This window comes from Macrobrachium nipponense, chromosome 35 (assembly GCF_015104395.2).
Source record: "Macrobrachium nipponense isolate FS-2020 chromosome 35, ASM1510439v2, whole genome shotgun sequence".
Lineage (NCBI taxonomy): Eukaryota > Metazoa > Arthropoda > Malacostraca > Decapoda > Palaemonidae > Macrobrachium > Macrobrachium nipponense.
This window is the reverse complement of record NC_061096.1, coordinates 28,776,353-28,802,339: the sequence shown is the minus strand read 5'-3', so window position 1 is coordinate 28,802,339 and position 25,987 is coordinate 28,776,353. Positions and strand designations below refer to the sequence as shown.

The 25,987-nt window shown below is 37.1% G+C and overlaps 3 protein-coding genes across 3 annotated transcripts; 2 read left to right on the top strand and 1 right to left on the bottom strand.

Moving 5' to 3' along the window:
• Window positions 1-1,771: 1,771 nt before the first annotated feature.
• LOC135208218 (uncharacterized) lies at window positions 1,772-3,350 on the bottom strand. The gene is made up of 4 exons (XM_064240341.1): window positions 3,294-3,350; window positions 2,923-3,061; window positions 2,690-2,809; window positions 1,772-2,135 (listed from the first exon to the last, which is right to left on the bottom strand). The coding sequence occupies exons 1-4, from the start codon at window positions 3,335-3,337 to the stop codon at window positions 2,028-2,030; spliced, it is 411 nt and encodes a 136-aa protein (XP_064096411.1). The 5' UTR covers window positions 3,338-3,350; the 3' UTR covers window positions 1,772-2,027.
• A 2,553-nt stretch (window positions 3,351-5,903) lies between these two features.
• Window positions 5,904-7,536, top strand: LOC135208217 (uncharacterized). Its single transcript, XM_064240340.1, has 4 exons — window positions 5,904-5,960; window positions 6,199-6,337; window positions 6,447-6,566; window positions 7,208-7,536. Exons 1-4 carry the CDS (start codon window positions 5,917-5,919, stop codon window positions 7,313-7,315), a joined length of 411 nt encoding a protein of 136 aa, XP_064096410.1. The 5' UTR covers window positions 5,904-5,916; the 3' UTR covers window positions 7,316-7,536.
• Window positions 7,537-9,183: 1,647 nt separating this feature from the next.
• Window positions 9,184-13,670, top strand: LOC135208307 (uncharacterized). The gene is made up of 5 exons (XM_064240410.1): window positions 9,184-9,260; window positions 12,185-12,364; window positions 12,402-12,406; window positions 12,477-12,661; window positions 13,169-13,670. The coding sequence occupies exons 1-5, from the start codon at window positions 9,184-9,186 to the stop codon at window positions 13,274-13,276; spliced, it is 555 nt and encodes a 184-aa protein (XP_064096480.1). The 3' UTR covers window positions 13,277-13,670.
• The last annotated feature ends 12,317 nt before the right edge of the window (window positions 13,671-25,987 follow it).

Here is a 25,987-nt window from a genome sequence, read left to right as displayed (position 1 = left end):
ATTTTCTTTGAGGAGTTGTGATAATGACATGATTTAGTGGTCATATTAAGAGGAGTTAGTTGGGAGACGTTCAGTTAGTATTTCTGAATTTTTGAAGTCATTATTTGATAGAAGTAGTATGTCTGGGGTTAATTTTCTTTTTTGATTGACCGATGACTTGACTGACATACTTAAACACACCATAATCGTCGTTCCCGACGCTAGCAAGACGCCCACCAGCCGTTGCAGAGATGTTGCTGTCGTTTGCCCGGGGTACTTAAGGGAGTTTCTACAAGTCTCCAGAGTTCTACAGCGCTTTTGAGTCTATAGAAGCCGTTGGATGTCTTCCGCAGGGAGACGTTTCGCCTTCCTAAAGCATATCTTTCACAAATTGCAGTTGCAGACAAAAAGGGATATTCAAGAATCTAAGATGCTGAAAAAGTTTCTACACCCAATTGTTATTGGAGATGATGTGTGATAGACATTACGTTGTGCTGCCAGAGACGTGCAGTTATTGCTATATTTTGTGTTTTGAGCCGGCCAATGTGTTTTATGTGTATAAGCTGTTTTATGTGAGCTATGGCTAGGCAGGTGCTAGCAATTCTAGGTGGCCGAGCATCTGTTATATGAAAGAGGGCTATAATTAATATGTTTAATATACCATTATGATGTGATGTGCTGTGACTTTTTTAGAATGTGCAGACTTATTTTTAACTTCCCATGGAGACAGAGTCCGGGCAACAACCTAGAGAAAGCTGATAGCTCTTTTCTGGGATGGTGTGACACTAAGATGCCTACTTAGCAGGTCAATGTTCGTTCTGTGGGTATGTGAGTTCGAGAGGCTATTGTCCAAGATGCCTTTGAAAACTGGCTGTGACCAGTTACTTGGGGCGTTGACGAAGTGTGAATTCATGTGTACGTGTACGAACTATGTCCATTCTTAATGGCATGCTTTAGCCAAAAACTAGGGAGACAGCTACGGGAGAAAAGGAAGAATGCTGGGATAGCTCTGCAAAAGTAATATTTGTTTCTGTGTGTGACGTTCCAGGCTGCAATGGGTAAGAATCGTTATGATTTAGCCTAAGGGATGGCTTGTTTTGATATCTTGTAAAGATGTTCTATTTCAGTTAATCTTTTGGCTTTGTCTTTACAATTGTGTGTGCTCACGAGTGTGTTCTTCACGAGTGTGTTCTCCTGTCTTTTAAACAGGTGGATCTAGTGAGGGGCTAAGTGTCCTAGTGAGGGGACTGTATTTTGGAGAAGAGATAATTGGTGTGACTAATTACTGATTTAGACTATTAAAATATCGGGGGGTTGTCTGTGAGACTTGAACTATTATCATTCCGTTAATTATCTTGCAAGAACCTGAATTATTCAAGTAGTACTTTACTTTGAATAAATGTCTATTTTTGTAGTTCCGACTCTCATTTGATGACCTGATGGAATGGAGAGAGAGAGAGAGGAAAGCTATTACCAGTGGTCGCCAAAAGAAGAGAGAGAGAGAGAGAGAGCGAGAGAGAGAGAGAGAGAGAGAGAGAGAGAGGGGGGGGGGGGGAGGGACTGAGTGTTACCAGTTCGCCTTACGCTTTGGCTAAACGCATACCAAATATGAAAATAGCGGGGGTGGGGGGGACGCTCCTCGCTGTTAATACATGCTTAACACTTAGTTCAGAGAGGAGCAGGGTATCAACAGGGATTTATAAAGAGAAGTGTCAAATGCTTATCATGAGATCCACATCTACATTTGGATGGGGAATTTACACTAAGGGATCTATTGCAAAAACAGTTTTACACTAGTTATGTTTAATTATATTCTCAGATAATACCACTACATGAGCTCTACCACATGAAAATCACATTTTCTTGATGGATGTTAAATCAAACCTAGACCCTGAGGATCTCAGAACATCTTCAGAGGGGGACCTTGTGACAATAGAACTGACCGTGTCCTCCATGAGAGCTCTCTTGATCTCAGTGTTGCTTCCAACCAGGTTCTCTGAGAATGAGCGACACATGATCTTCAGGTCGACTCTTGTCATTAAACATAATTAGTTGATGCAGTGTTCTTGAAGTCCGTCGTCGCAACAGAGCATTCCCTGGGAGGCAATGCCTGTGTACTCCCAAGGACCTCCGCATACCTCGTAATAGCCGTACACCTGGAATGCAGTAAGCATTTTTGCATTGTTTAAACAAATATGAAAGAGTATATGATTATCAGAGGTACACTAAAATAACAAGCCACTTGTTGCTTTCAAAAGGATAGACAACACAGAAAGAACTGGATATCAGTGTCAAATGATATGCCAGCCTGGACGAAGAAAATAGGTAATTATGTTTTGTTCTCTTAGTCAATATTTTCCCAAGGTGTATATATATATATATATATATGTGTGTGTGTGTGTGTGTGTGTGTGTGTGTGTGTGTGTGTGTGTGTGTGTATTAATACATATATTTATATGTGTATATATGTGTCCGTATGTGGGTGTGTGTATAATTGATTTGCCGCAAATACTCCTTCACATCGATTACTCTTTACCTTGGGAATAAGTGACACCCAGAAATAGAAAGGATATAAGTCCTTGTTTCCTTTGTATCATCCTCAATTTTTATTTTTGAATCATACCCAGTAGGGATGGTTTTATTCTCAAGGTATAGTGAACTTTGTATTTACTAGTAATCGCCTTTTTTTATGTAAAACATAAAAGCTTACGTAGTGGTTATGGACGAAGTCATGCTTGAGGCCGGACAGGGTCTCGCAAATAGACTGTCCAACGGTTTTGTTCAGGGGGGTCATGGCCCACAGATCCCCGTAGTGGCTGTATTTATTCATCTGAGGAGAAGTGGAACAAAATAATATATTATGTGCAAAAAGACATGTGCTGTGGATATAAATATGTATCTGGAAACATAAGAGAGAGAGAGAGAGAGAACATCTTGCAGTACCTCCTTGGTGCAGGAATTCTTGCACTGTTTGTGGTTTTCGCAGGAATCGATGGTGACTTCTGGCATCTCGTAGACCATAGCCTCATCGTCGTCGAAGGTGATGAAGGCGCCACAGCGACACCATGGCTCCTTTTGAGCGCTGAATAAATAAGTTGGTAAATAAATAGGTAAAATAATAAATACATAAAAGAAGCTTAAGTTCTTAAAATACAAGTGGCGTCTTATTTCACATACTGGAAAAGAATGGAAAAAGAAGGTGGTCAATAAAAGCATGGTTGTAAATCTCATATATATATATATATATATATATATATATATATATATATATATATATATATATATATATATATATTGTTACTGATATAATTTACCAAACAGCTGCAACCAAGGCAAGAAGGACAAATGCGAGCTTCATGGTGATTCCCTGGCTGTTGAGATCAGAGTGAGGAATGAGGCTTCTCTCGTCCCTTTTAAACTCAGTTCCAGTCGACCTCTGATTACGAAAGACCAATTACGTTAATACTGATCGCTAACATCACTAAATGAAATTATCCAAACCGTGAGATTATGCCCTGGTGACATTTTTTTGTTTTGTCATTCATCGAACAACTGCATCGAAAGGGACCTTGTTTATCTGATTCCATGGGTAAATGCCCTCGATGGTCATGTAACCTCAATGAAAGAATTCACAATACCCCATAGCTATGTGTTCAACATTTTAATTAATTGTAAACATTTACAACTTTCAAACGCTGATGGTGTATATGATAACATCACATATTTACAGCCTAAGAATTTAGTAAGTCGAGTATATCTTAGTTTTACCAGACCACTGAGCTGATTAACAGCTCTCTTAGGGCTGGCCGAAGGATTGATATTTTTACGTGGCTATGAACCAATTGGTCACCTAGCAACGGGACCCACAGCTTATTGTGGGATCCGAACCACATATTATCGAGAAATGAATTTCTATCACCAGAAATAAATTCCTCTGATTCCGCGTTGGCCGAGCCGTGAATCGAACTTCGGACCACCGGATTGGTAGCCGAGCGCGAAAACCACTCGTCCAGCGAAGAACTAAGAATTTAGTAAATTGTCTACCTTTTAAATATGCTAAGTTGAATACCCTACAGGTAACCAGCAATCATAACTTGAGAATATCTACAGGTAACCAGCAATCAGAACTTGAGAATCTCTAACAGACTTCGGTAAGGTGATGAAACATTCTTTAAGTAGCATATATTTGTTCAAAGAATATATTTAGCTTATACAAAAACATTGTTCATTCCGACATAGAAGTAAAATCCACGCCGAGTTGCCTTGAGGTGTCAGATTCCCCAATTAAAGCAACGGTATTTAGGTCAACAGGGATACGGTCGGCCCACCGGCTTTCCCTTCCAGCTATAATAGTTAAAACTTCTCTCGGGCTGCTCAAGGGCTAAAATCATCTTTAACTAGAAACTGAATTTAAATTCTGTGCCCTGTTGGAGGCTGCAGGTACAGGTACATGATGGGTCTTCAGCTAACTAAACTACATCGTTTTATAAGATTGTTGACCATGATTGAATATTTTGAGAAATTATTCAAGCACTATTGGGGTTGTCAGCGTAATAGGGCTTTCCAAGTTATTTGTAACAGTGTAGAAAACTAACTTAGAACTTTATTCAAATATAATATGACAAGTAATTCATTATGAGAACATATATTCTAAGTGATCTCTACTCTGCAAAAGTACTAAATGCTTTAGAAAACTGGTGTTACAACTGAACATAGAATTCTTTAGAATTTTGTTTATTAACATGTGCTGCAACGCCAGAATTCCATTCAACATCACCCGAAACTGTGCCGACTTTTTTTCGTAACCCACTTCTTCCTCCTTCGGCCCCCTCTCTCTTTTTCTTTCTCTCCCCCTTCACCATTTCCCCTTCCTTCTTTCTGTCAACATGGTTTCAAGCCCGAAATAAGTTGCTAATGTCAAAGTTAGTTGTCAATTTTGAAATTGGCAATTTTCCTCTTTTTTGTCTCTGTCTGCTGTAAATATTACTACCGAATCCAGATTTTTGAACTGAGAATCGAAATCAACCCATCACTAACATTGTGTATTTGACATTACCTTTCCTTATATCTTCTTGCATGTTTAAAATATTTTGGCCGATATTATTGCAAGGCTGAAACTGGACCCCAACTCAAAAAATTTTGTTAATAAGTATTCAAGATAGAATACGAAAATGAATAGAAAATCTAACGACAACACAAGTGATATTAAGATGTTTATAACAATACACAGGTTTACATGATGAAAAAAACCCGAGGATTGTCACATTAGCTGGGAAAGGCAAGGAATGAATGATATTGAATTACAATTAATGAAAGATCAAAACAAACGTCAGATTACATGAAGACGGGATTTCCCTTTGTACCCACTAAGGGCTTCCGTTCTCTGGTTAGTCTTCACTGTTCCCCTTTCAAAACGGAAGCGATAAAAGTTAAGGAAAGTTAAGGATATGGCACAGAAGCTATGAACGAGGGCATGTTACAGAGGCTGTGACCACTTGTTCACCATTTGCATTCTAGCAACTAGACAACATGAGATGACGCAGGGCCACAAATATTCTTAGTAGCAGCAAATATCAAAAATACCTATCAAGACATTACTGGCATTTGTGAATTTCTTCAAACTATAAATGTCTTGCAGCTAACATCAAAATGGAGTGGAACTGGTTTGCTACATATCTTACGTGTCAGGCAGAGAAGGTTACTTAACTATAGAGGGCATTTTCCCATGAAATCAGATAAATTTGGTCGTTTAGAAACAGTTTGTTGGATGGCACGAAACAAATGTGTACCCGGGGAATAGTCCCACGGTTTGAAGACGTCAGTTATGCAGAATTGGCGAAAATAGTCTTTCGTAATCAAAAGTCGACTGGAACTGAGTTTAAAAGGGACGAGAGAAGCCTCATTCCTCACTCTGATCTCAACAGCCAGGGAATCACCATGAAGCTCGCATTTGTCCTCCTTGCCTTGGTTGCAGCTGTTTGGTAAATTATATCAGTAAATATATATATTATATATATATATATATATATATATATATATATATATATATATATATATATATATATATATATATATGAGAATGTACAACCATGCTTTTATTGGCCATCTTCCTTTTCCATTCTTTTTCTGCATGTAAAATATGACACCACTTGTATTTAAAAAACTTAAGCTTCTTTTATTTATTCTTTTATCTATCTATTTACCAACTTATTTATTCAGCGGTCAACAGGAGCCATGGTGTCGCTGTGGCGCCTTCATCACCTTCGACGATGATGAGGCTATGGTCTACGAGATGCCAGAAGTCACCATCGATTCCTGCGAAAACCACAAACAGTGCAAGAATTCCTGCACCAAGGAGGTACTGTGAGATGTTCTCTTTCTCTCTCTTATGTTTCTTGATACGTATTTATATCCACAGCACATGTCTTTTTGCATATAATATATTATTTTGTTTCACTTCTCCTCAGATGAATAATTACAGCCACTACGGGGATCTGTGGGCCATGACCCCCCTGAACAAAACCGTTGGACAGGCTATTTGCGAGACTCTGACCGGCCTCAGCTATGACTTCGTCCATAACCACTACGTAAGCTTTTATGTTTTACATAAAAAAGACGATTACTCGTAAATACGAAATTCCCTTTACCCTGGAAATAACAAACGCTTAAAGGAAACTATATGTGATCAATATACCTGTCCTGGGAACGATTCAAAGATACAAATTTAGGAGGATACAAAGGAAACAAGGACACAACCTCTTCGTTTCTGGGTGCCAGTTATTCCCAAGATAAAGATTAATCGATGTTAAGGAGTATTTGTGGCTTATTAATTTAATAATTATTAATAATATATATAGATATATATATATATATTATATATATATATATATATATATATATTTACACACACACACACATATATATACTAACAATATATTATATATATATATATATATATATATATAATTATATATATATATATATATATATTATATATAACCTAGCAGATACAACGGGAAAATATTGACTAAAGAAAGAATAAAATGTTATTACCTATTTTCTTCGGCCAGGCAGGCATATCATTTGACACTGATATCTTTTTCTTTGTGTTGTTTATCCTTTTGAAAGCAACAGCGGACGCTTCCTGTTGTTTTAGTACGCCTCTGATAATATATTCATACTCTTTCATATTTGTTTAAACAATGCAATAATGCTTACTGCATTCCAGGTATACGGCTATTACGAGGTATGCGGAGGTCCTTGGGAGTACACAGGCATTGCCTCCAAGGGAATGCTCTGCTGCAACGACGGACTTCAAGAACACTGCATCAATTAGTAAAGTTTCAAGACGCCAGGCGACCTGGAGATCATGCGTCGCTAATTCTCAGAGAACTTGGCTGGGAACAACACTGAGATCATGAGAGCTCTTAGGGAGGGGAGGATGGGGTCAGTTCTACTGTCTCAAAGCCCCCTTCTGAAGATACTCCGAGATGTCTGAGGATCTAGTTTTGATTTAATATCCATCAACAAAATGTGGCTTTCATTTGTAAGAGTTCATGTGACATTATCTGAGAATAAGAGAATAAATAACTTACCTAAGACAGGTTTTGCTTCATAACCTTAAGTGTGAATTACCTAAACCTAATGAAGGTGCGAGTCTCATGACAAGTGTTCAGCACTTTCCCTTCGTGAAGCGATAGGGATATCACGCATGAAATCTTGAATCTCTTCTAAAATCTTGCAAACAAACGGGAACGTGAACAGAGAAAGGGATGTGAGGTAGGATAATCACAATAATTTAGAGAGTTATGTTACCTTCGTACGAGAGGTTCGAATTTCACCTACCTATCTACAACCATCTGTTAAGCGTTTTGGAAAGTCCATTGTCGTTTCCGTATATTTGAACAAATCTCGAATTTACCGTAGCAAAATAAGAAACCTACTCGAGGGGAGTCATTATGATCTTCCAGCCCAAAAAAACCGTCATTAGCCCAAAACCAAACGTTCCGTTATCTCTCGGGTACAGTCGAGCACAACATACCTAGCATTTATCATCAATACCACCATTTCTATAAGAATATGAAATATTACGTTCAAAACCTAAATTTCTGGCAGAATTTGTTGATATATTTCCTAGTTGATGAGAAAATGAGACCTCTCGGGTAAATTTCACCTACAGTAGTGTACATATAGTATTGTCAATACAAGTACAGTGTCTTTTGCAAATGGAATCATAGAACAGGGACGTATGGATGTAATTATTTTCTTTTGGTATTTTTCTGTCAAAATCAGAAATAAAATAATTCTTTGTAAGTAACAGGCACACCATGGAATGATATTTTTTCACCTTGAAAAATAAAATCTTATTTTTCATCAAAACCGATGAAATACTTTGAGATTTCGTAAAAGGACCAAGGCATTCCGAAAACTGATGGTAGTCGAGGCTATCTAGGATCTTTTATACACCCCTTGAGCAAAATGTGAGTTTAATGAGGCATGGCTGAAGATAACAAATACCAGGAAAAGGAATGTTGTTGAAAATTGTTTTGTACCTAACGGCCAGTGACGCAACTCATGGTTGCTTAACAATTTCCCAGCATTAGCCAATAAAGGAGGAATAGCAAATGTGCAGTCAAAAGATGAAGCATTTACCTTGGTACACCAAAGACAATGTTAATTCAAAAAGTTATTCATTCTTTTAGGTCAGAATGTTCGCCATTTAAATCTCCCTGTCTTTCCCTCTACGAATCTACTTATAACACAAGTCCCACAAGTTCAAATATTTTCAGGCGGGAAATGTAGAACTAGCTCAAGATAATTAAGAAAGTTTCTTTACTAACTAAACTACATGGGCTGAGTGTTCCGAGTTGCCCGACTCAGATTGTAAGACGATAGTTTTACACATTTTAAAAGTGGTCTTTTAAACGCGGAGGGCGTCGAAAAAAGCGAACTCTTTACCAATAAACTCGAGGTCAACAGAAGATGAACAACAGCAACAACAAGACGTATAATGGATGAAAAAACGACACCCATCTCGTGTCGCTTGACATCACTGACAGAACTGAGTTTTTAGGATTCTCTTCAGCGATCAGCCTCTTGTTAATATTACAATATATATCCAACTCCCTTCTATAAATGTCACCTTCAGAATCGGGAGGATGATTTAGGATACTGTTGTGATTTAGGATACTGTTGTGATCAGTGATGGGCCACGAGGCCCGCGTAGCGAACAGTGTGGGAATATATCACATTGCTCAGCAAAGTTTGTTAACAGAGATTAAGTATGGCCGTTACGTAAAACAAAGAGAAGTAACGTGGCCAAGTCAGTTGTTGCTGAGAAATACTATTGTTGTTTTTCCCATGAGACTTGATGGCTATCGAAACGAAAGGACACAAGGTATTTCATTATACAATCCAGGTCATCCGTAGTGTCGCAAGTTGTCGGTGATTGTAATCTCGCCATATTGATTTTTAATTACAATACCCAGGACCGAGTGTCGGAGAGGACCGTGGTGTTGATAAACCAGGTAATTCTTTATGAAGCCAGATAGTACCTTAAAGCAGGCTCTCTATGATGAATAATTAACTATTGGTCAACCAGATGTGTTGTTGCGGCAATTATGCATTAAATTTAAACTCGTGTGTCAACCAGTATGTTTGAAACCTGTTACCTGCCTCTCTTTAAAAGGAAAGTCCATATACATACAACTGTCGCCCAAAACCTGGCTTGATTTGGCCAGCCTTTCCCGTCTCGGTCATTACACCATAAAAATTTATTCTTTACAGCTTATAAATGGCTATTGTATTAAAGAATTTAAATAATGCTTTGACCTGCAAATAAATATGTAGATTTCTAGTCTTACTTATAGGTCATAAAAGATTAAGATAAAACTCCCATAGGAATATTTCCACTTCTAGGTTAGGCTAACACTCATCCAAAAGAATCTAATTTAGATGCAAGCATTCTTTACAAATACTACTATTAAACGGTGTGCGATAATATTTATAAACACCCTAACTTTATACATACTCATTTATTTGTCCTAAAATTTAATAATATTAAAGTATATAGTGAAAAATCTTTCATTGAACACGTCTATAAATATTATCTTAGAATACTCAGCTTCAATGTTCTCCGCAATTATCAAACGGTACACATTCAGTTATTTATTGTCTTACCACTTTCTCCAAAACGTACTTAATTTCATGAAGTAACCCAGATCATGATTATTTGTAAAACATCGAAAATTTAATTGATGAAAATGTAGTCATATTATTTTCTCAGATGTTCTCAAACGCCTGCTCCTTTCTATGATACATGAAAATTTCACAGGAGAACAATAAAAAAGAACCAAAATATACATAAAATTCTGGAAAATTATAGTTTACGGAAAATCATTAAAACGTTTTCAGTTGTTTTGCAGATTGCTTTTTTTACAAAACCTACCTACAATATAATAGAGATAGCTCACTATCTCAGCTGTCAATCTTCTCCAAAGAAGTATTTCAAATGAAAAAAGTTTTAGAAGTCGATCAGCAGCAAATGGATTTTATTGCGTCATGAAATATTAAATAACGATTTAATTTCGGTTAGCATAACAAAATTTCGTAATCTATTTTCATTTGTCGTTACGAAACAACCTTTGTCTACACCGTTTCATGCGTTCACAGGTATCCCCCTTTATCATCTCTGCTACGAAATCCTTTCGTTTCAGTTTAGAAAGGAACTTTACGTAATTCAAACCCTATCGCACATCTTTCTCTTATAAAAGAAGGCAAAATAATAGCACTGCTCCATCTTGTTGTCGCACGTCAGCCATGAAGGTGTTGCTTCTCTTCCTCGGTGCTGTTGCTGTAGTAAGGTAAACACTGTTGCTCTTACGTTCAGCTGACCGTATGACGGGCAGCACGGGCTCTTGGCTTGCTTGCATAACGCGCTAGATAATTTCTTCAACGTTTCCTGGTCTGTCAGTTCCGCCAGTAATTTTTCTTCTTTTAAGAGTAACGGCCAATAGGATGGGTAATTTACTACCCGTTTATAGCCCAGGTCCGAAAATAACAAGGAAAAGGAAAACGGGCTTGGCGTACGAGAACAAGATCGTTATATGTAACATGATCAAAAGAATAAGGAAACATGGGTGTATTTTTTCATTGTTCATTTGGCTTTATTTCCTCGTCTCTCAAGCTTTATAATGCTCTTCCTGGTCCTATTTGCATTTTTATTTTTTTTTCAGTATCCTTCCTACTGCCCCTGTAATTGAAAAAAAACGCCGTGCACAGAATTATTTACTCACGTAATTCGCGGCATTATCTGTACAGAATAGTTCTGCGTTGCTCGAACTGACTTGGTGTTACCATGACGACGAGTGCTGAGTAAATGAATTAGATGTTTCCAAGGCAACAACCGCTGCGAATACGCAGCATAGTACCACTCTTTGGTTCTCGTCCGTACCTCGAGAAGCTTTGTGTAACAGACTGAAGTTTCTGGGTACAAAAATCATATATGTACTTGCTTCACTTTATTTATTCTATTAAAAAACGTGTACCCGTAACACTAGTTCGATAAATTAATTCACTGACATTCTGAACACTAGTCTGGTTGCCTGCAGCTTCCCAGAATCGTTATCTATGAAACAGAAGGGGCTGCATTACTACTTAGTTAAGTAGCATTTACCATTACCTTACTTCTCTGATTTACGCTGATGTTCCTGTATACTAATATTGTTTGCCTGTTAATCTATCTCTATTGTTGGTTCAGTTATTTTTAGCGTTTATATATGTGTATATATATATAAGATATTTAGATATAATATAATAATATACATATATATATATATTTAGTTCTGTTCAGCTGAAACTTGTTCACTTCGAATTACACCACTACATAAAATTCAATGGGTTCTCCCTCATTTTCTGCGGGTAATAGATAATTTGCGTGATGAACAGCGCGTTTAGTTTAAAAAATCTTATACAACAATATTTCGAGGAACATAATGTATCGGATATATTATAAGCACGATGCAATTGAAGAATTACTTAATACTTCGTAAAAACAACTCATACATTATTTATGATGATGTTTTGCTGCTGATTGGACGCATCCCGTGGATATAGGCTCAAAAACTCCTTCAGTTCTAGGATCCAGCATTCGATTCGGTCAGTGTTCCCCTCTAGCGGAAGAGTAAACGGGCACAATTCTTTTCAGGGCGCAGTCCGAAACATGGTGTCGCTGCGCAGTTTTCGCAACGTTCGAATTTGCCCAGGAAATGGTGTGGGAGGGAGAGGAAATCGCCATCGACTCCTGCGAAGACGAGGCACAACAGTGCAAGAACTCCTGTGTCAATCAGGTGAGTTCGGATCGCCTTCATCTTTCCTGGTTTCTTTTTTCCTGAAAAAAGTGAATGGGTAAGACCTTACATCAGTCGACGTAAATGGAAGGAAATCAATAAGAAACCTGGATCATTTGTACAGAATCGCTATTAACTTGACTTTTTAAGAATATTTTCCAGAATCAGGTCTCTATTTTCATTCCACGGATTTAACCAGCCTACTTTTTTTTAAGCTAAACGCAATCAGTAACGGTGGAGACTTGTGGCATATGTGCGAAGACGGAGTGACCGTTGGACAGCATGTCTGCGATTCCTTGGTTGGTCTCTTCCATCACTTCGTGCAAAATCACTACGTAAGTATCGTCGGGGCTCCCCGGTAACCTTGGCCTTCATTTCACGTATTTCCTTTAGCTATAGTCCTTGATTTCTCACAGGCGTTACCTCTTCGCCAACCAAAATACTGAAGTCATATGTTCTTGCCTCTGAGTTGATGCATTTAGTTTTGAAGCATGACACTCTTTTGTTGTCCTGTTCCTTTGTTTGATCGGTCCTTCACCTCACCTGTCAAATCAGTCAGATCCATCGAACATTCATTTCCCTGTATATAGAAGAAACCTGGTGTCATTATTTTGTCTCTATCACTGACAAATTGGTCCTTGTCCCATACAGCGCTTACTTCTGCTGTAACACGAATTTTCTTCCTTCCTCCTGTCCAAAAGGCACAATAACGTTCTTTGCTATCTGGTCTTCCTAACTATCGCGCTTCCAAAGCACCTGATACTGCCGTGCCTGAAATGTGGTATTATATTAGGGAGCCTGAGTCATTCCGTTTATAAAATTTACGCTCTTATTCGTTGCAGGTTTATGGCTACTACGAAATCTGTGGCGGTGCCTGGCAATACACTGGCCTTTCCTCAAAGCAAATGCTCTGCTGCGAAGGTGGGCAGCACGTGCACTGCATTTCATAACTCTTATGTTCCTTGGGGCGCTGACTGACGAAAATAAACAGCCGTTTATTTAACAGCAGTATAAACACCATCGAAAAAATCCATTCAAGTTCCCACACCTTTCAGAAGCAGAGTTTACTTTCTGTCAGCAGTTTCGATTTCTTATTTTGACTCTCTTGTTTCTCACATTTGGCCCATGTCACAGTCTTCATGGCTGCCTTTTAAGCTGTGCATATAATTGAATGGCTTGCGTTCATAATGCTTTAATTGTGGTTAATCTATGACTTGCCGTCATTTAAAAATAAAGATTCTAGTCTGGTCGGTATTTTTTTTTTTCATTTGCAAAATATACATAAGAATTTTAACCGGCAAAAGTTGAAACTTTCAGTCGAAATCAGGTATAAACTCTATAAACTGAAATAATACTACGAAGCAAAGACCAGCCTCATAATCAACACCATTACCTTTGAATGGTATTTTCAAAATATTTCTGGAGAAATCAAATACAGGCTAAAATATATTTCCTCGGATCAGCAATGCTGCCCTGAAAAACCACGAAATTATTATAAATGAAAAAAGCTGTCGCAGTGTTTACTGTTTTACTACAACATAAATGATCGATTGTCTCCTATAATCAACTTTCCATATTACTGCATCATCGCTGGGCAGTTTAATTCATGATACCAGGCTATTGGAAACAAAACGCCATCTAAATCTTTCCCCGAGTCTAATGAATGTTTGGAGGATGCTGACTGACAATTACTGCCTTCTTTCATATAATTTTTTTTTCATTTAAATTGATATGAGAGAACAATATCACCCATTCAGGCTCCCTACAATTATATTCAATACCGATAGTGATTCATTATGGTTCTATCTTAGTTTATCCTTTACTAGATAAGTTACCGTTTTCTTATAGTAAAATTACAGAAAACGTTTAATAGAAAACGCTTATTCGAGCCCCTCTTTCAAGGAACACTGATTAAAAAGGATTTTTATTATTTTTTTTTTTTTTACTTGCAGTAAAACTAGATAACACCTGGATGTTGCTACTGCATGGAGAATATTATTTTATAGATTCATACTGATTAATGGCAATGAGGATTTCTGACAAAATTTACGCAAAAGTTATACATTTTAGGTCACAAGCATTACAGTCAATTACAATCTAACGGCGAAGTCGCGAAGTCTATCCCCAGCAGCCAGCGTAGATAGGTTGACTATCATGTTGTCCAATTATTATAATTTGTATTATACATATGTACATAATGAATTTTGTTACTTTTTATAGGTAATAACAAACATTTTATCTTACCTTTCTTGTTTCTTTCTGCTGATTCCATATGTGGCCACTTCTCGTAGTACATTATTCCGCCTATTTAATCCATGCTTTCTCTTTAGAGTTCTTATCGCAATATTCTTTATCACTCATTTCCCAAAGTGCTGGCCTTGCATGAATGCATTGAATCAATAAAGCAATGTCAAACATCTTAATAGTTGTAAATGCAAGTGGTTCAAGGGAGCGCCGGATGCGGCGTAGTAACCACGTGCATAGAGCTGTGTGTTTTCCCACGACAATCAACCGGATGCGGCTTTACGGCGGTCTGGTGCTGCCGCAGCATGCTGCGGCACAGTGCGGCGGAAACGGCAGCGCCGCACGACTGTGACACCTCTCTTTGGTTTGTGTATGATATCGCCATATGCGGCGCCGCATACGGTTTCGCCGCAGCGGCGATGCGCATAGTGTGACACCCGACCTTAAGCGGCCCACACACGCTCAAATTTTTGGTCAAATTTTTTTATGTCAAATTATTTGACGGTTTGACGTTCGCCCTACACGCTCAAACCTCTCATCAAATTTTCATTTTGCTCCCGAGTGTCATCATGGATGCATATACAGCGTTGGCTCTTGGCTTAGCGTTGAAGAGCACACAGAAACGAAAGAGACGAAAGTGGGCCCAGCAATGGTATTTGTCTCGTGAACGATTTGATCATGCTCCTTTATTAAATGAACTGAGAATTAGTTCCAAAGTTGTGGTAAACTTCTATAAACATCAATAAGCTCAAGAAGAAATTTCTTTTCATGTTTTGTTGGAGCCATGATGACGATGAGCCGCGCACGTCCTCCTCAGATTATGTCTAATCACTAACTAATTTGCGCAAATTATTGCTAGGTACCACACACGCACAAATTATTTGATGTTGGCTCAAAAATATCTACTGAAATCAGATCAGTAAAAAATTTGACATCAAACCTTCTACGCCATCAAATTACGCCACACACGATCAAATTCATGTCAAATAATTTGACATAAAAAAATTGGACCAAAAATTTGAGCGTGTGTGGGCCGCTTTACAGTCTAAGGCCCCTTTCACACTATGCGATTTTTTTCCGCACAAGAGGCGGTCTCCGCGCCGCAGGTACTGCGGACGACATCGCTCATTTGTACGGTCGCCGTTTACAGAAACCAATTTTTTTTTTTTTTTTTTTTTTAATCTTGATGTCTTTTGTTCCATTTTTTTGTTTTTTTTCGTGTGATTTCATTCAAGCATCTCTTACATTTTTTCCATTTAAAACACGGCATACTTCTCTCCAAGCAGATGTAACTAATTTACGACTTTTATACTTCTTACTTTTATCCCATAAAACCGGTTTCGTTTTAACTAAAATAAATGTATTTTCACGATGAAAAGCAGTGACATACTATTGCTCACCGCTTGTAAAGGCGAAAAAAAAAAAAAAACCGTCTGGTGTGAAGACGCGCATTAAACATGATGACCAACTACTACAAACGTCAACGGGAGCGGCACCGCTTCCAGCCAGTGGGACAAATCTCACGCAAAGCGGCACCGCGACGGCAAAAAATCCGTACTGCTGTAGTGTGAAAGGCTCAATCAAAACTAACAAAAGACGAGGAGCTGTACCTGTGAGTTCGCCTGTTTTCCTCCTACGCCAGTCAGTAACTGTCAGTTGCAACTTGCCGTTTCCCAATTCCCGCCCATATGTGACGTCAGAGGTATGAAGTGAGATTATGGAAACTAATCATTTTTATTTTATTATGCGTTTTCTACAACCAATATTGAATGTGTATTTATTTTTATGAATAAGTAATTTCGGAAATAGTTATTAGATATTTATTGTCTGTAACCATGCTTGATCTTTGGATTCAAACAAACTTTAGTTTTTACCTTGACTTTTCCGAAACCACTAACGACTAATGAGTAATGCTACATTTTTCTCGAAATTAATTTTCCTTTTGTCATTCTGTTTTATAACATATATGCAGGTGATAATGGTATCCTAATTCGAAAAAGGATAGGATATTGCTTCGTCGAAAACTGGAAGAGTGTTGCATTGTTTGAGGGTGAGTGGGGTGAGTAAAAGAAACATCATTTGTTAGAATGAGCGAAAGGGGTTCAAGCCACTTCAAGGTACAGAGTTTGTGATGATAAAATTAATCGTTAGTTGTTAATATAAACTTACACTGAAATGGTCATTAGCAAGAATGGGAAGGAAGCATTGTCTAGCAGGCATTAGTTTTTAAAACAAAGCGGATCTCGCAATGGGTTATAATTTCTAGCAAAAAATAAATCACATACTGATGAGTAAAAACTGGAATGCGTGTCAATCGTTGTCGTTAGATTCAGCCACGATTCAGCCAGCCTTGTCAGTCTTTTAACTCTCGCCGGTACGAAAAGCCGAGGGAAAAAATAATGAAAACAGCCAAATTAAAATTTATTGTTCATGTCCCAACTTTTTCGATCTTTTGTCATCATCATTAAACAAATAAGAGCTGCTTCGTTTCTTGTGCTCTGAATAATCTTTGAAGTTCTTGAGAATTTCAAAGTTAAGCGTAAAATTAGAACTTAGAATCAACTGTTAGGTAAATACGAAAAATACTTTTAATGACAGTTCGTATTATGCTATTAGTTCAGTTAGCATTTATTTGATTTGATTTACAGAGTTACAGTTTCCGTCATTTTTCATACTACTAATTGCACATCAGTGACTCAGGTATCATGTGAGTCGCTGACTCTCCTTAGACCGACATGAATATGCAGACTCAGTGCACACAGCAAGTTATAATGTTATTGATATAAACCTACTAACCGAAAACAGCAAGGCCCCACTATGGATGCTATCCGTTATATTACAAAGCTCAAACTTCACCTCTGTCGTGGCTTTCGGGAAAAATAAACTACATCCGTCTCTTGACACTCGATAATGAGAACTTTATTATCTGACGAACATTGAAGCTACTTTAAAAAACGGTGATGATTCATCAAGAATTTCGAATAATCAGTGACGCAACAGCTTTCTCGGGTTAGTGAATCAAGACAGGAAGTCAAGCAGACAAATTGGCTTTACGACTGCAAGTTAAAAATAAAAGATGGAACAATATTGCGGTACATGTTCATGAAGGAAGCGCAACAGATTTTTCTCTTCATAGCTATCCGCCTAAGCTCTCTGTCTCTCTCTCTTTCCTATATATATATATATATATATATATATATATATATATATATATATATATGTGTGTGTGTGTGTGTGTGTGTGTGTGTGTGTGTGTGTGTGTGTGTGTGTGTGTGTGTGTACGTAGATGAGACAGAAGCGAGAACTAACAAATATGTCATATCTAGCAAGGTTCTAAAGTCCAAGAAGACTTCTCTCGATAAATTTAATCTACGTGCTGAGAAATGGAAATAGACTACTCTCATAATCTTATAATTACTGATATCTTATCCAACGACCTTTTTGTGTTGCTTTGGGAAAAGGGTGTTCTGCTTTTATAGAGGCGCGGAAAGGATTAGCCCCGATGAATTGAGATGATCCCATTAGTAAATTGTTTCTTTAAACGCTACAAAAAGCTGTCGTTCAAACCAGGATTAATAGACTCCATTAATCTTGGTTCAAACCACTTCGCCAAGTTCAGTTTCAAGTTTCAACGACTCCTAAGCCTCTTCTGGGCTCAAGAAGTAGCTTACATTTTCTTTCTAAGCAAAGGTATGTGGTATTTGCCTCTTTGCCCCGTGGCTTTGTACTCTATTCACGGCCATGGGAGCTTTTGTGCCAAGGCGTCTGTCGTTCATTTAGTCATCGGTAGGTGATACTCAAATCGTCATACCACAGTCTCTCTCTCTCTCTCTCTCTCTCTCTCTCTCTCTCTCTCTCTCTCTCTCTCTCTCTCTCTATCTATCTTATCTTTTAAGGAAAATTACCATGAGGTGCCAGTATCTAAAAGTTTTTTTTTTCTTTCTTTCTTTTTTACTTAGTGTCAAATAACAAATTTCTATTGTTGTTGAATTGTTCTTTGTACGTCACTAAATTATCAGTGTTTACATTCCCCGTCATTTAGTAGCACCTATCTTACTCCTAGATTTGGTAAAACCAGCATCATCATATATAAAAAGAGTTTATGTATCCTATCTAAAGATATTTCCCACAGAGGGGAGAGCGAGGAGAAAGCAAAATCAAATGTAATGGGACAGCAAACCCCTCTTTCGCGGGATAACTTGCCTTTGGATGAAGATGAACACAAATTAGTCAAACCAAGGTCTAGACCTCGAGTCAAACAAAGCAGTTATCAGGTTTATCTAATCTCTACGACTTATCACTCGGATATTTGGTCTTACAACCAATGCCTTTAAATCATGCTTGTGTTGACACTCCGGACTGTTTATCATTTCTGTGATCGTTATGTAAATGACAGTTCAAAGATAAACTACCTGTAAACAATTTTCATGTTTACATCAGTAGGACAAAACTCGGTTGAGTAGGCCTATAGATGACAGTCGCACTTTAGAGAGAATACTGATAAGGAAAATGCAAAGTTGTGAGATGAATCATACACATAACTAAATTTATTCCGTGTGTGTTTTATAATGTGTACATATTAGAGAATTTACAGGTATAAACACACGCATATATGTGTGTTTCTACCTGTAAATGCTATGTACACTCACACACACATACATATATATATATATATAATATATATATATTATATATGTATATATTATATAAATTATATAAAAGATATATGCCACGAAGGAAAAATAAACGAATGAGGATCTGCAAGATCTTTCGACGTTAAACGTCCTTTACTGAGCAGAGACTGACATAGATATGGGAAAAGACAATACAAGAAGATTCGTATAACTGACAGATAGGGATTATAAAGAGATTAGTACCTAGAATCCGACACACCTGGAAGATGAAAATCCTTCCCAAACAAGCATAAACAATGGGTGCAATTAAAGGTTTATGGCAATCATCTCAGATACAAGGTACAGACAATTAAAGGATTATAGGTGACAGCTATTCAGAACTTGGTAAACAAAACCATATTCACAATACATGACAGACATACATTACAACAAAAATAATAACTCTAAGGCAACTGATTTTTATTTAAGTCAGTAATTATATCTTTGAGGTCATTCTTAAACATGTTACAGATACAAGGGTCTAAATGAAAAAGGCCACGACTAACATTGAAATTACAATGAAAAGTAAGTTGTATTAAAGCAGATTCTAAAAGATTTCGTGATAAGACATCTCTTGACCTTGCAATTACTGAACTACCATCCCACTTTATTCGGTGGTTGTTTTCACTTAAATGAATGAATATTGCATTGGATTTTTGCCCAGTTTTTAAAGAAAATTCTAAGAACATTCTTAGTTTGCCTTATTTTAACGGATTTAAAACTATTAAATCATTGTTAAAAGCTTTTAATGTCAACCTTGTTTTTTCCTATAATAACACACTAAAAGGAGTGTTAATAAAAAATGGCCCCAAAGAAAGCAACAACATAATAAATAAAATTCCATGTATGGATTGTCCCTCATTTTATCTCGGACAGTCTAGCAAAGGCCTAGAAGTAAGGCTAAGCCAGCATAAATATTCTGTAAAAACTGGGCAAAAATCCAATGCAATATTCATTCATTTAAGTGAAAACAACCACCGAATAAAGTGGGATGGTAGTTCAGTAATTGCTAGGTCAAGAGATGTCTTATCACGAAATCTTTTAGAATCTGCTTTAATACAACTTACTTTTCATTGTAATTTCAATGTTAGTCGTGGCCATTTTCATTTAGACCCTTGTATCTGTAACATGTTTAAGAATGACCTCAAAGATATAATTACTGACTTAAATAAAAATCAGTTGCCTTAGAGTTATTATTTTTGTTGTAATGTATGTCTGTCAGTATGTGATAATATGGTTTTGTTTTACCAAGTTCTGAATAGCTGTCACCTATAATCCTTTAATTGTCTGGACCTTGTATCTGAGATGATTGCCTTAAACCTTTAATTGCACCCATTGTTTATGCTTGTTTGGGAAGGATTTTCATTTTCCAGGTGTGTCGGATTCTAGGTACTAATCTCTTTATAATCCCTATCTGTCAGTTATACGAATCTTCTTGTATTGTCTTTTCCCATATCTATGTCAGTCTCTGCTCAGTAAAGGACGTTTAACGTCGAAAGATCTTGCAGATCCTCATTCGTTTATTTTTCCTTCGTGGCATATATCTTTATATATATATATATATATATATATATATATATATATATTATATATATATATATAGATATATATATATATATAGATTATATATATATATATATATATATATATTATTATATATATGTGTGTGGTGTGTGTGTGTGTGTGTGTGTGTGAGTGTACATAGCATTTACAGGTAGAAACACACATATATGCGTGTGTTTATACCTGTAAATTCTCTAATATGTACACATTATAAAACTCACACGGGAATAAATTTAGTTATGAGTATGATTCATCTCACAATACGAACCTGAACAGCGGCCAACCTTTTAAGGCCCGTTGAGACAAAATAGTTTTTCATAAAAGACGCAAGAGACCAAATGATATTTAATCCAGACTTACAATCATCATTACCCCTTAGCTAAATTACAAAGTACCATTAACGGAAAGTAAGGTGATGAGGGCAAAAACTGAAGGCAGGGTAAAGAACCATTGCAATTGCGTTCAGAAAGCTTTCTTAGTCGTCTGGCAATGTCGTTACCAAGCAACTCAGCCTTGTAAACAAAGATTACCTTTATTCGTAGAAAGTGCCAGTCGATCTTTTTTCTTCACTTTCTTATCCAATAAATCAATATAAGGAAGATAGTTATACATTCACCCCTTAATTCCTTCTGAAACGTAGCTATTTTTTCTTTTACAGGTGGTGAAACTGTCGTATCACAACTGTTTGAAAGTACGACGACGTTTTGTCCAAGGTCTAGTCACTGAGTCAGTCGCTCTGCCGAGGAGGAGACGACAATATTTTGGCAAAGGCCAGCACGATGCCCTTCAAGGGGTTAACGGCTCTAGACCGTTCACCCTGCTTTCATATGTAACTCATTATTATGATTGATGCGCTAGACTTACGGCAGAATGCTTAATGCGGAGTTTGATAACGGTCATTTAAACTTACACGAATCCCTGAATAACAATATCTTTCAAATCTATGTCCTGGCCAGTTTATATGCGTTTGAGTATGGCGTCAGGTTCTACTATGACTGTGAAGATAAAAGCATAAGCAAAGCTCTCCCCATCTCTCTCTCTCTCTCTCTCTCCCTCCATAACCGGCAGCGAGGCAGGGGGAATAGAAAATAAGCAAGGAAGAAAGTGAAACGCACTTGACGGCATCACCGCAGAAGTTGCGAAATCTAGTCTTATCACATACTCCTGGTATTCCTTGTGAAAGCATGTCATAATACAAAGGATGACTACTTTGTTAAGAAGCAATTCAGATTTCACTAATGGAATACAGTGTGATGAGTTACAAATAAGACACATATGGACATGGCGAGCGAGTACGTTAGTGATTTTTTTTCTTTTTATCGGGTGATTTCGTCATCGCAAGTTTTCTGCTATATTTGTTTAATGAGATTTGAAGTATATCTACAAGGTTAAACTTTCGTCGTTCATGCAGACGACGCAGTTTAAAATATTATGTATATATAACGATATGATCTTTTTTTACACAAAACCTAAGCATATCATGTGTACAATATATTATTTATAAGGTATATAATAACCGGCTCTCTAGAATTTGTGTTGGTCTCCCCCAGGGGGGGGAGGCCGGAATCTAGTTTCCACCCAACAGCGCAAGGTGCCATTTGAATACACAAGTGTATGAGTACTTTTTTTCTTTTTAAACCACGTTTGTGTTTCTGTTTAGTTTTCTTTTACGTAGAAGCTTTATGTTGAGATCAAAGGCGAATGATTCTTATCTCCAGAATCTTATAACTGTATAGTTTGAAAAAGTTTCTCTTAAATCTCAAGTCGATTGATTCCATTTGTTACTACATATTTGCAAGCAGGTCACATAAAGTGTTCCACACGCATGACGACTCGAGAGACAGAAAGGCAGGCATACTGATTAATGATGATAAAATTGTTACGTTGCCATAAGATAATTCACATCTACAAAATAATGATTTATTTAGTATCATAAACTGTCATTTTAGCACCATATATATTTGAGACAACGCAGAGATATGGATCTTATAAAGCTGCTCTATTATTATTATTATTATTATTTTTTTTTTTTTTTTTTTTTTTTTTTTGCTCTATCACAGTCCTCCAATTCGACTGGGTGGTATTTATAGTGTGGGGTTCCGGGTTGCATCCTGCCTCCTTAGGAGTCCATCACTTTTCTTTTTTACTATGTGTCCGTTTCTAGGATCACACTCCTTCTGCATGAGGCCCGGAGCTACTTCACCTCTAGTTTTTTCCTTTTTCCAGATTCCTTTTCAGGGATACTTGGGATCGTGCCTAGTGCTCCTATGATTATGGGTACGATTTCCACTGGCATATCCCATATCCTTCTTATTTCTATTTTCAGATCTTGATACTTATCCATTTTTCCCTCTTTCTCTTCAACTCTGGTGTCCCATGGTATTGCGACATCAATGAGTGATACTTTCTTCTTGACTTTGTCAATCAACGTCACGTCTGGTCTATTTGCACGTATCACCCTATCCGTTCTGATACCATAGTCCCAGAGGATCTTTGCCTGATCGTTTTCTATCACTCCCTCAGGTTTGGTGCTCGCTACCACTTATTACTGCATGGTAGCTGATGTTTCTTGCACAGGCTCCAGTGGAGGGCTTTTGCCACTGAATCATGCCTCTTTTTGTACTGGTTCTGTGCAAGTGCCAGACATTCGCTTGCTATGTGGTTTATGGTTTCATTTTTCGTATTGCACCCTTCCTACATATGGGAGAGATGTTATTTCCGTCTATCATACTTTGAACATATCTGGTTCTTAGGGCCTGATCTTGTGCCGCTGTTATCATTCCTTCAGTTTCCTTCTTTAGCTCTCCCCTCTGTAGCCATTGCCAATTGTCATCGCTGGCTAGTTCTTTAGTCTGTCTCATGTATTGTCCGTGCATTGGTTTGTTGTGCCAGTCCTCTGTTCTTTCTGTCTTCTCCTGTCTCTGTATATTTCTGGGTCTTCGTCTACTTTTATTAGTCCTTCTTCCCATGCACTCTTTAGCACTCGTCTTCACTGGTTTTCAGATATTGCCCCCAGTGCTCTGTTTTCGATGTTGACGCAGTCCTCTATACTTAGTAGTCCTCTCCCTCCTTCCTTTCGTGTTATGTATAGTCTGTCCGTATTTGCTCTTGGGTGTAGTGCTTGTGTATTGTCATTTGTTTCCTGGTTTTCTGATCTATGCTGCGGAGTTCTGCCTTCGTCCATTCCACTATTCCTGCGCTGTATCTGATTACTGGCACTGCCCATGTGTTTATGGCTTTATTTTATCATATTTCCGGCGTTGAGTTTTGACTTGAGTATCGCCTTGAGTCTCTGCATATATTCTTTCCTGATCATGTCCTTCATCTCTTGGTGTTTTATATCTCCTCCTTCCATTATTCCAGGTATTTGTATCCTGTCTCATCTATGTGTTTGATGTTGCTCCCATCTGGTAGCTTTATCCCTTCAGTTCTCGTTACTTTGCCTTTTTTTTGTTTTTTGTATGTTGACTAAGGCGCATTTTTCTATTCCCAAACTCCATCCTATTATTATTATTATTATTATTATTATTATATTATTATTATTATTATTATTATTATTATTATTATTATTATTATAATTGTTATTATTATTATTATTATTATTATTATTATTATTATTATTATTATTATTATTATTATTATTATTATTATTATTATTATTATTATTATTATTATTATTATTATTATTATTATTATTATTATTATTCACAGACGATTATTGTTTTTATCAGCGTAACTGGGATTATTACTAATGTATCGATAACGTTGAAAACAACTTTTCACTTAACACAAGCTACCAAGCATTTACAGCGTAATGTCGATGGTCGAAAGAAGACAGAGATAAGAATAACGTAATAGATACAGAACCGATAAGCAGAACAACAAACACACACGACACAGAGGTCGGGAATTGCACGCGCTGACAGGATCCGGAAAAGTGTGGCGGTGCATTGATTGCGCTACGAGAAGAAGCGGTTTTTGCAGGTATCGAGAAAACTCCTGAACACGCAGGATACGAGCCATGAATTTAGCAGGAGTAAATTTGTAAAGGTCTTCGGATTAGTGTGTATGGGAAAACTGTCAATGCTGTGACTGACTGTTGTCAACATTAGCGCGGTTATATTATTTCATGATCGATCAAGAGTTTTAATTCTGCTATGGCGTCTCCTTCGACGGTGATATTATGTCATTAACGTTTTCTATAAATATTAGGTTGCACTTCTAAAATTTATGTTAATCATGACTTATTTAGAGCCGTTCAAAGCTTGCAGTAGTTCGCTGTCTCCAATTACTTTAGACTTGATGAATATAAAAGAAATCACAATTTCCCTCTATCGGCAGATTCTCTTCAATATTTTATCCTAGGAAACTTTTTTCTAAAAATTTAATATCAATGGTACGGTATTTTTTGTTTTAACTCCATCCCGGATTCGAGCCAAATCTCTGAAACAAAGGCCTATTTTCTGGAGATGATCGGTGCAAATAAGCTTGTTTTCAATACCAAACAACATATTATGCCTATATAATATAAATAGCTATGGACCATATGCATTACCCTGAGGAAAAACATATTATATTCCTGTAGTCATAGCAACATGACAATTAAAAATTCAATAACAATGTTTGCAAATCATACATTTCCAAGTGTCAACAAAAACAAGCCAGAATATTAGTCTATTGAGAGAGAGAAAAAAAAACGGATAAATAAAAGAAAGTGTCATGAATCTTAAAATTTCATAAGGAAAAATTATTTAAATTTTTAAGTTTTCAGTGACAGAAAATTATAACACCCTCTAGCGACTAGAGCGTGTTGTGGCATTAATGCGTAACTGTAGTTAAATCAGTCAATATATATACATAAATCTTCAGGTGATACTGTACCTATGAACCCAATGGAATGCCGCGAAATATGCCACAAGGTAAGTGTACTGAACACATAAAGTAAAACAAATATTATTGGAGGACCATTTGTCTAGAAAAGGCTGGCTCGACGCAATAACAGGGACTCAGTCACTGTCTTTGTCTCGTTATTGGGAATTATTAACATAGCTTGTGAAAGCACAGTATTATACTAGTGAATATTTGAAGGTGATAGACATCTAAAGTTACTTTTGTGTAACTCAGTCACTCAAATAAAATCATTGGACTCTTCTCAAGGTCATTGATAAAATTTCATTTTTA

Coding starts and splice junctions, on each gene's coding strand:
- LOC135208218 (XM_064240341.1), bottom strand. CDS start 3,337: ATGAAGCTCGCATTTGTCCTTCTTGCCTTGGTTGCAGCTGTTTG. Junction 2,810..2,922: donor AGAATTCCTGCACCAAGGAG/GTACTGCAAGAT, acceptor ACTTCTCCTCAG/ATGAATAAATACAGCCACTA. Junction 2,136..2,689: donor ACTTCGTCCATAACCACTAC/GTAAGCTTTTAT, acceptor ACTGCATTCCAG/GTGTACGGCTATTACGAGGT.
- LOC135208217 (XM_064240340.1), top strand. CDS start 5,917: ATGAAGCTCGCATTTGTCCTCCTTGCCTTGGTTGCAGCTGTTTG. Junction 5,961..6,198: donor GCCTTGGTTGCAGCTGTTTG/GTAAATTATATC, acceptor TTATTTATTCAG/CGGTCAACAGGAGCCATGGT. Junction 6,567..7,207: donor ACTTCGTCCATAACCACTAC/GTAAGCTTTTAT, acceptor ACTGCATTCCAG/GTATACGGCTATTACGAGGT.
- LOC135208307 (XM_064240410.1), top strand. CDS start 9,184: ATGGGCCACGAGGCCCGCGTAGCGAACAGTGTGGGAATATATCACATT. Junction 9,261..12,184: donor AGTTTGTTAACAGAGATTAA/GTATGGCCGTTA, acceptor AATTCTTTTCAG/GGCGCAGTCCGAAACATGGT. Junction 12,662..13,168: donor ACTTCGTGCAAAATCACTAC/GTAAGTATCGTC, acceptor TATTCGTTGCAG/GTTTATGGCTACTACGAAAT.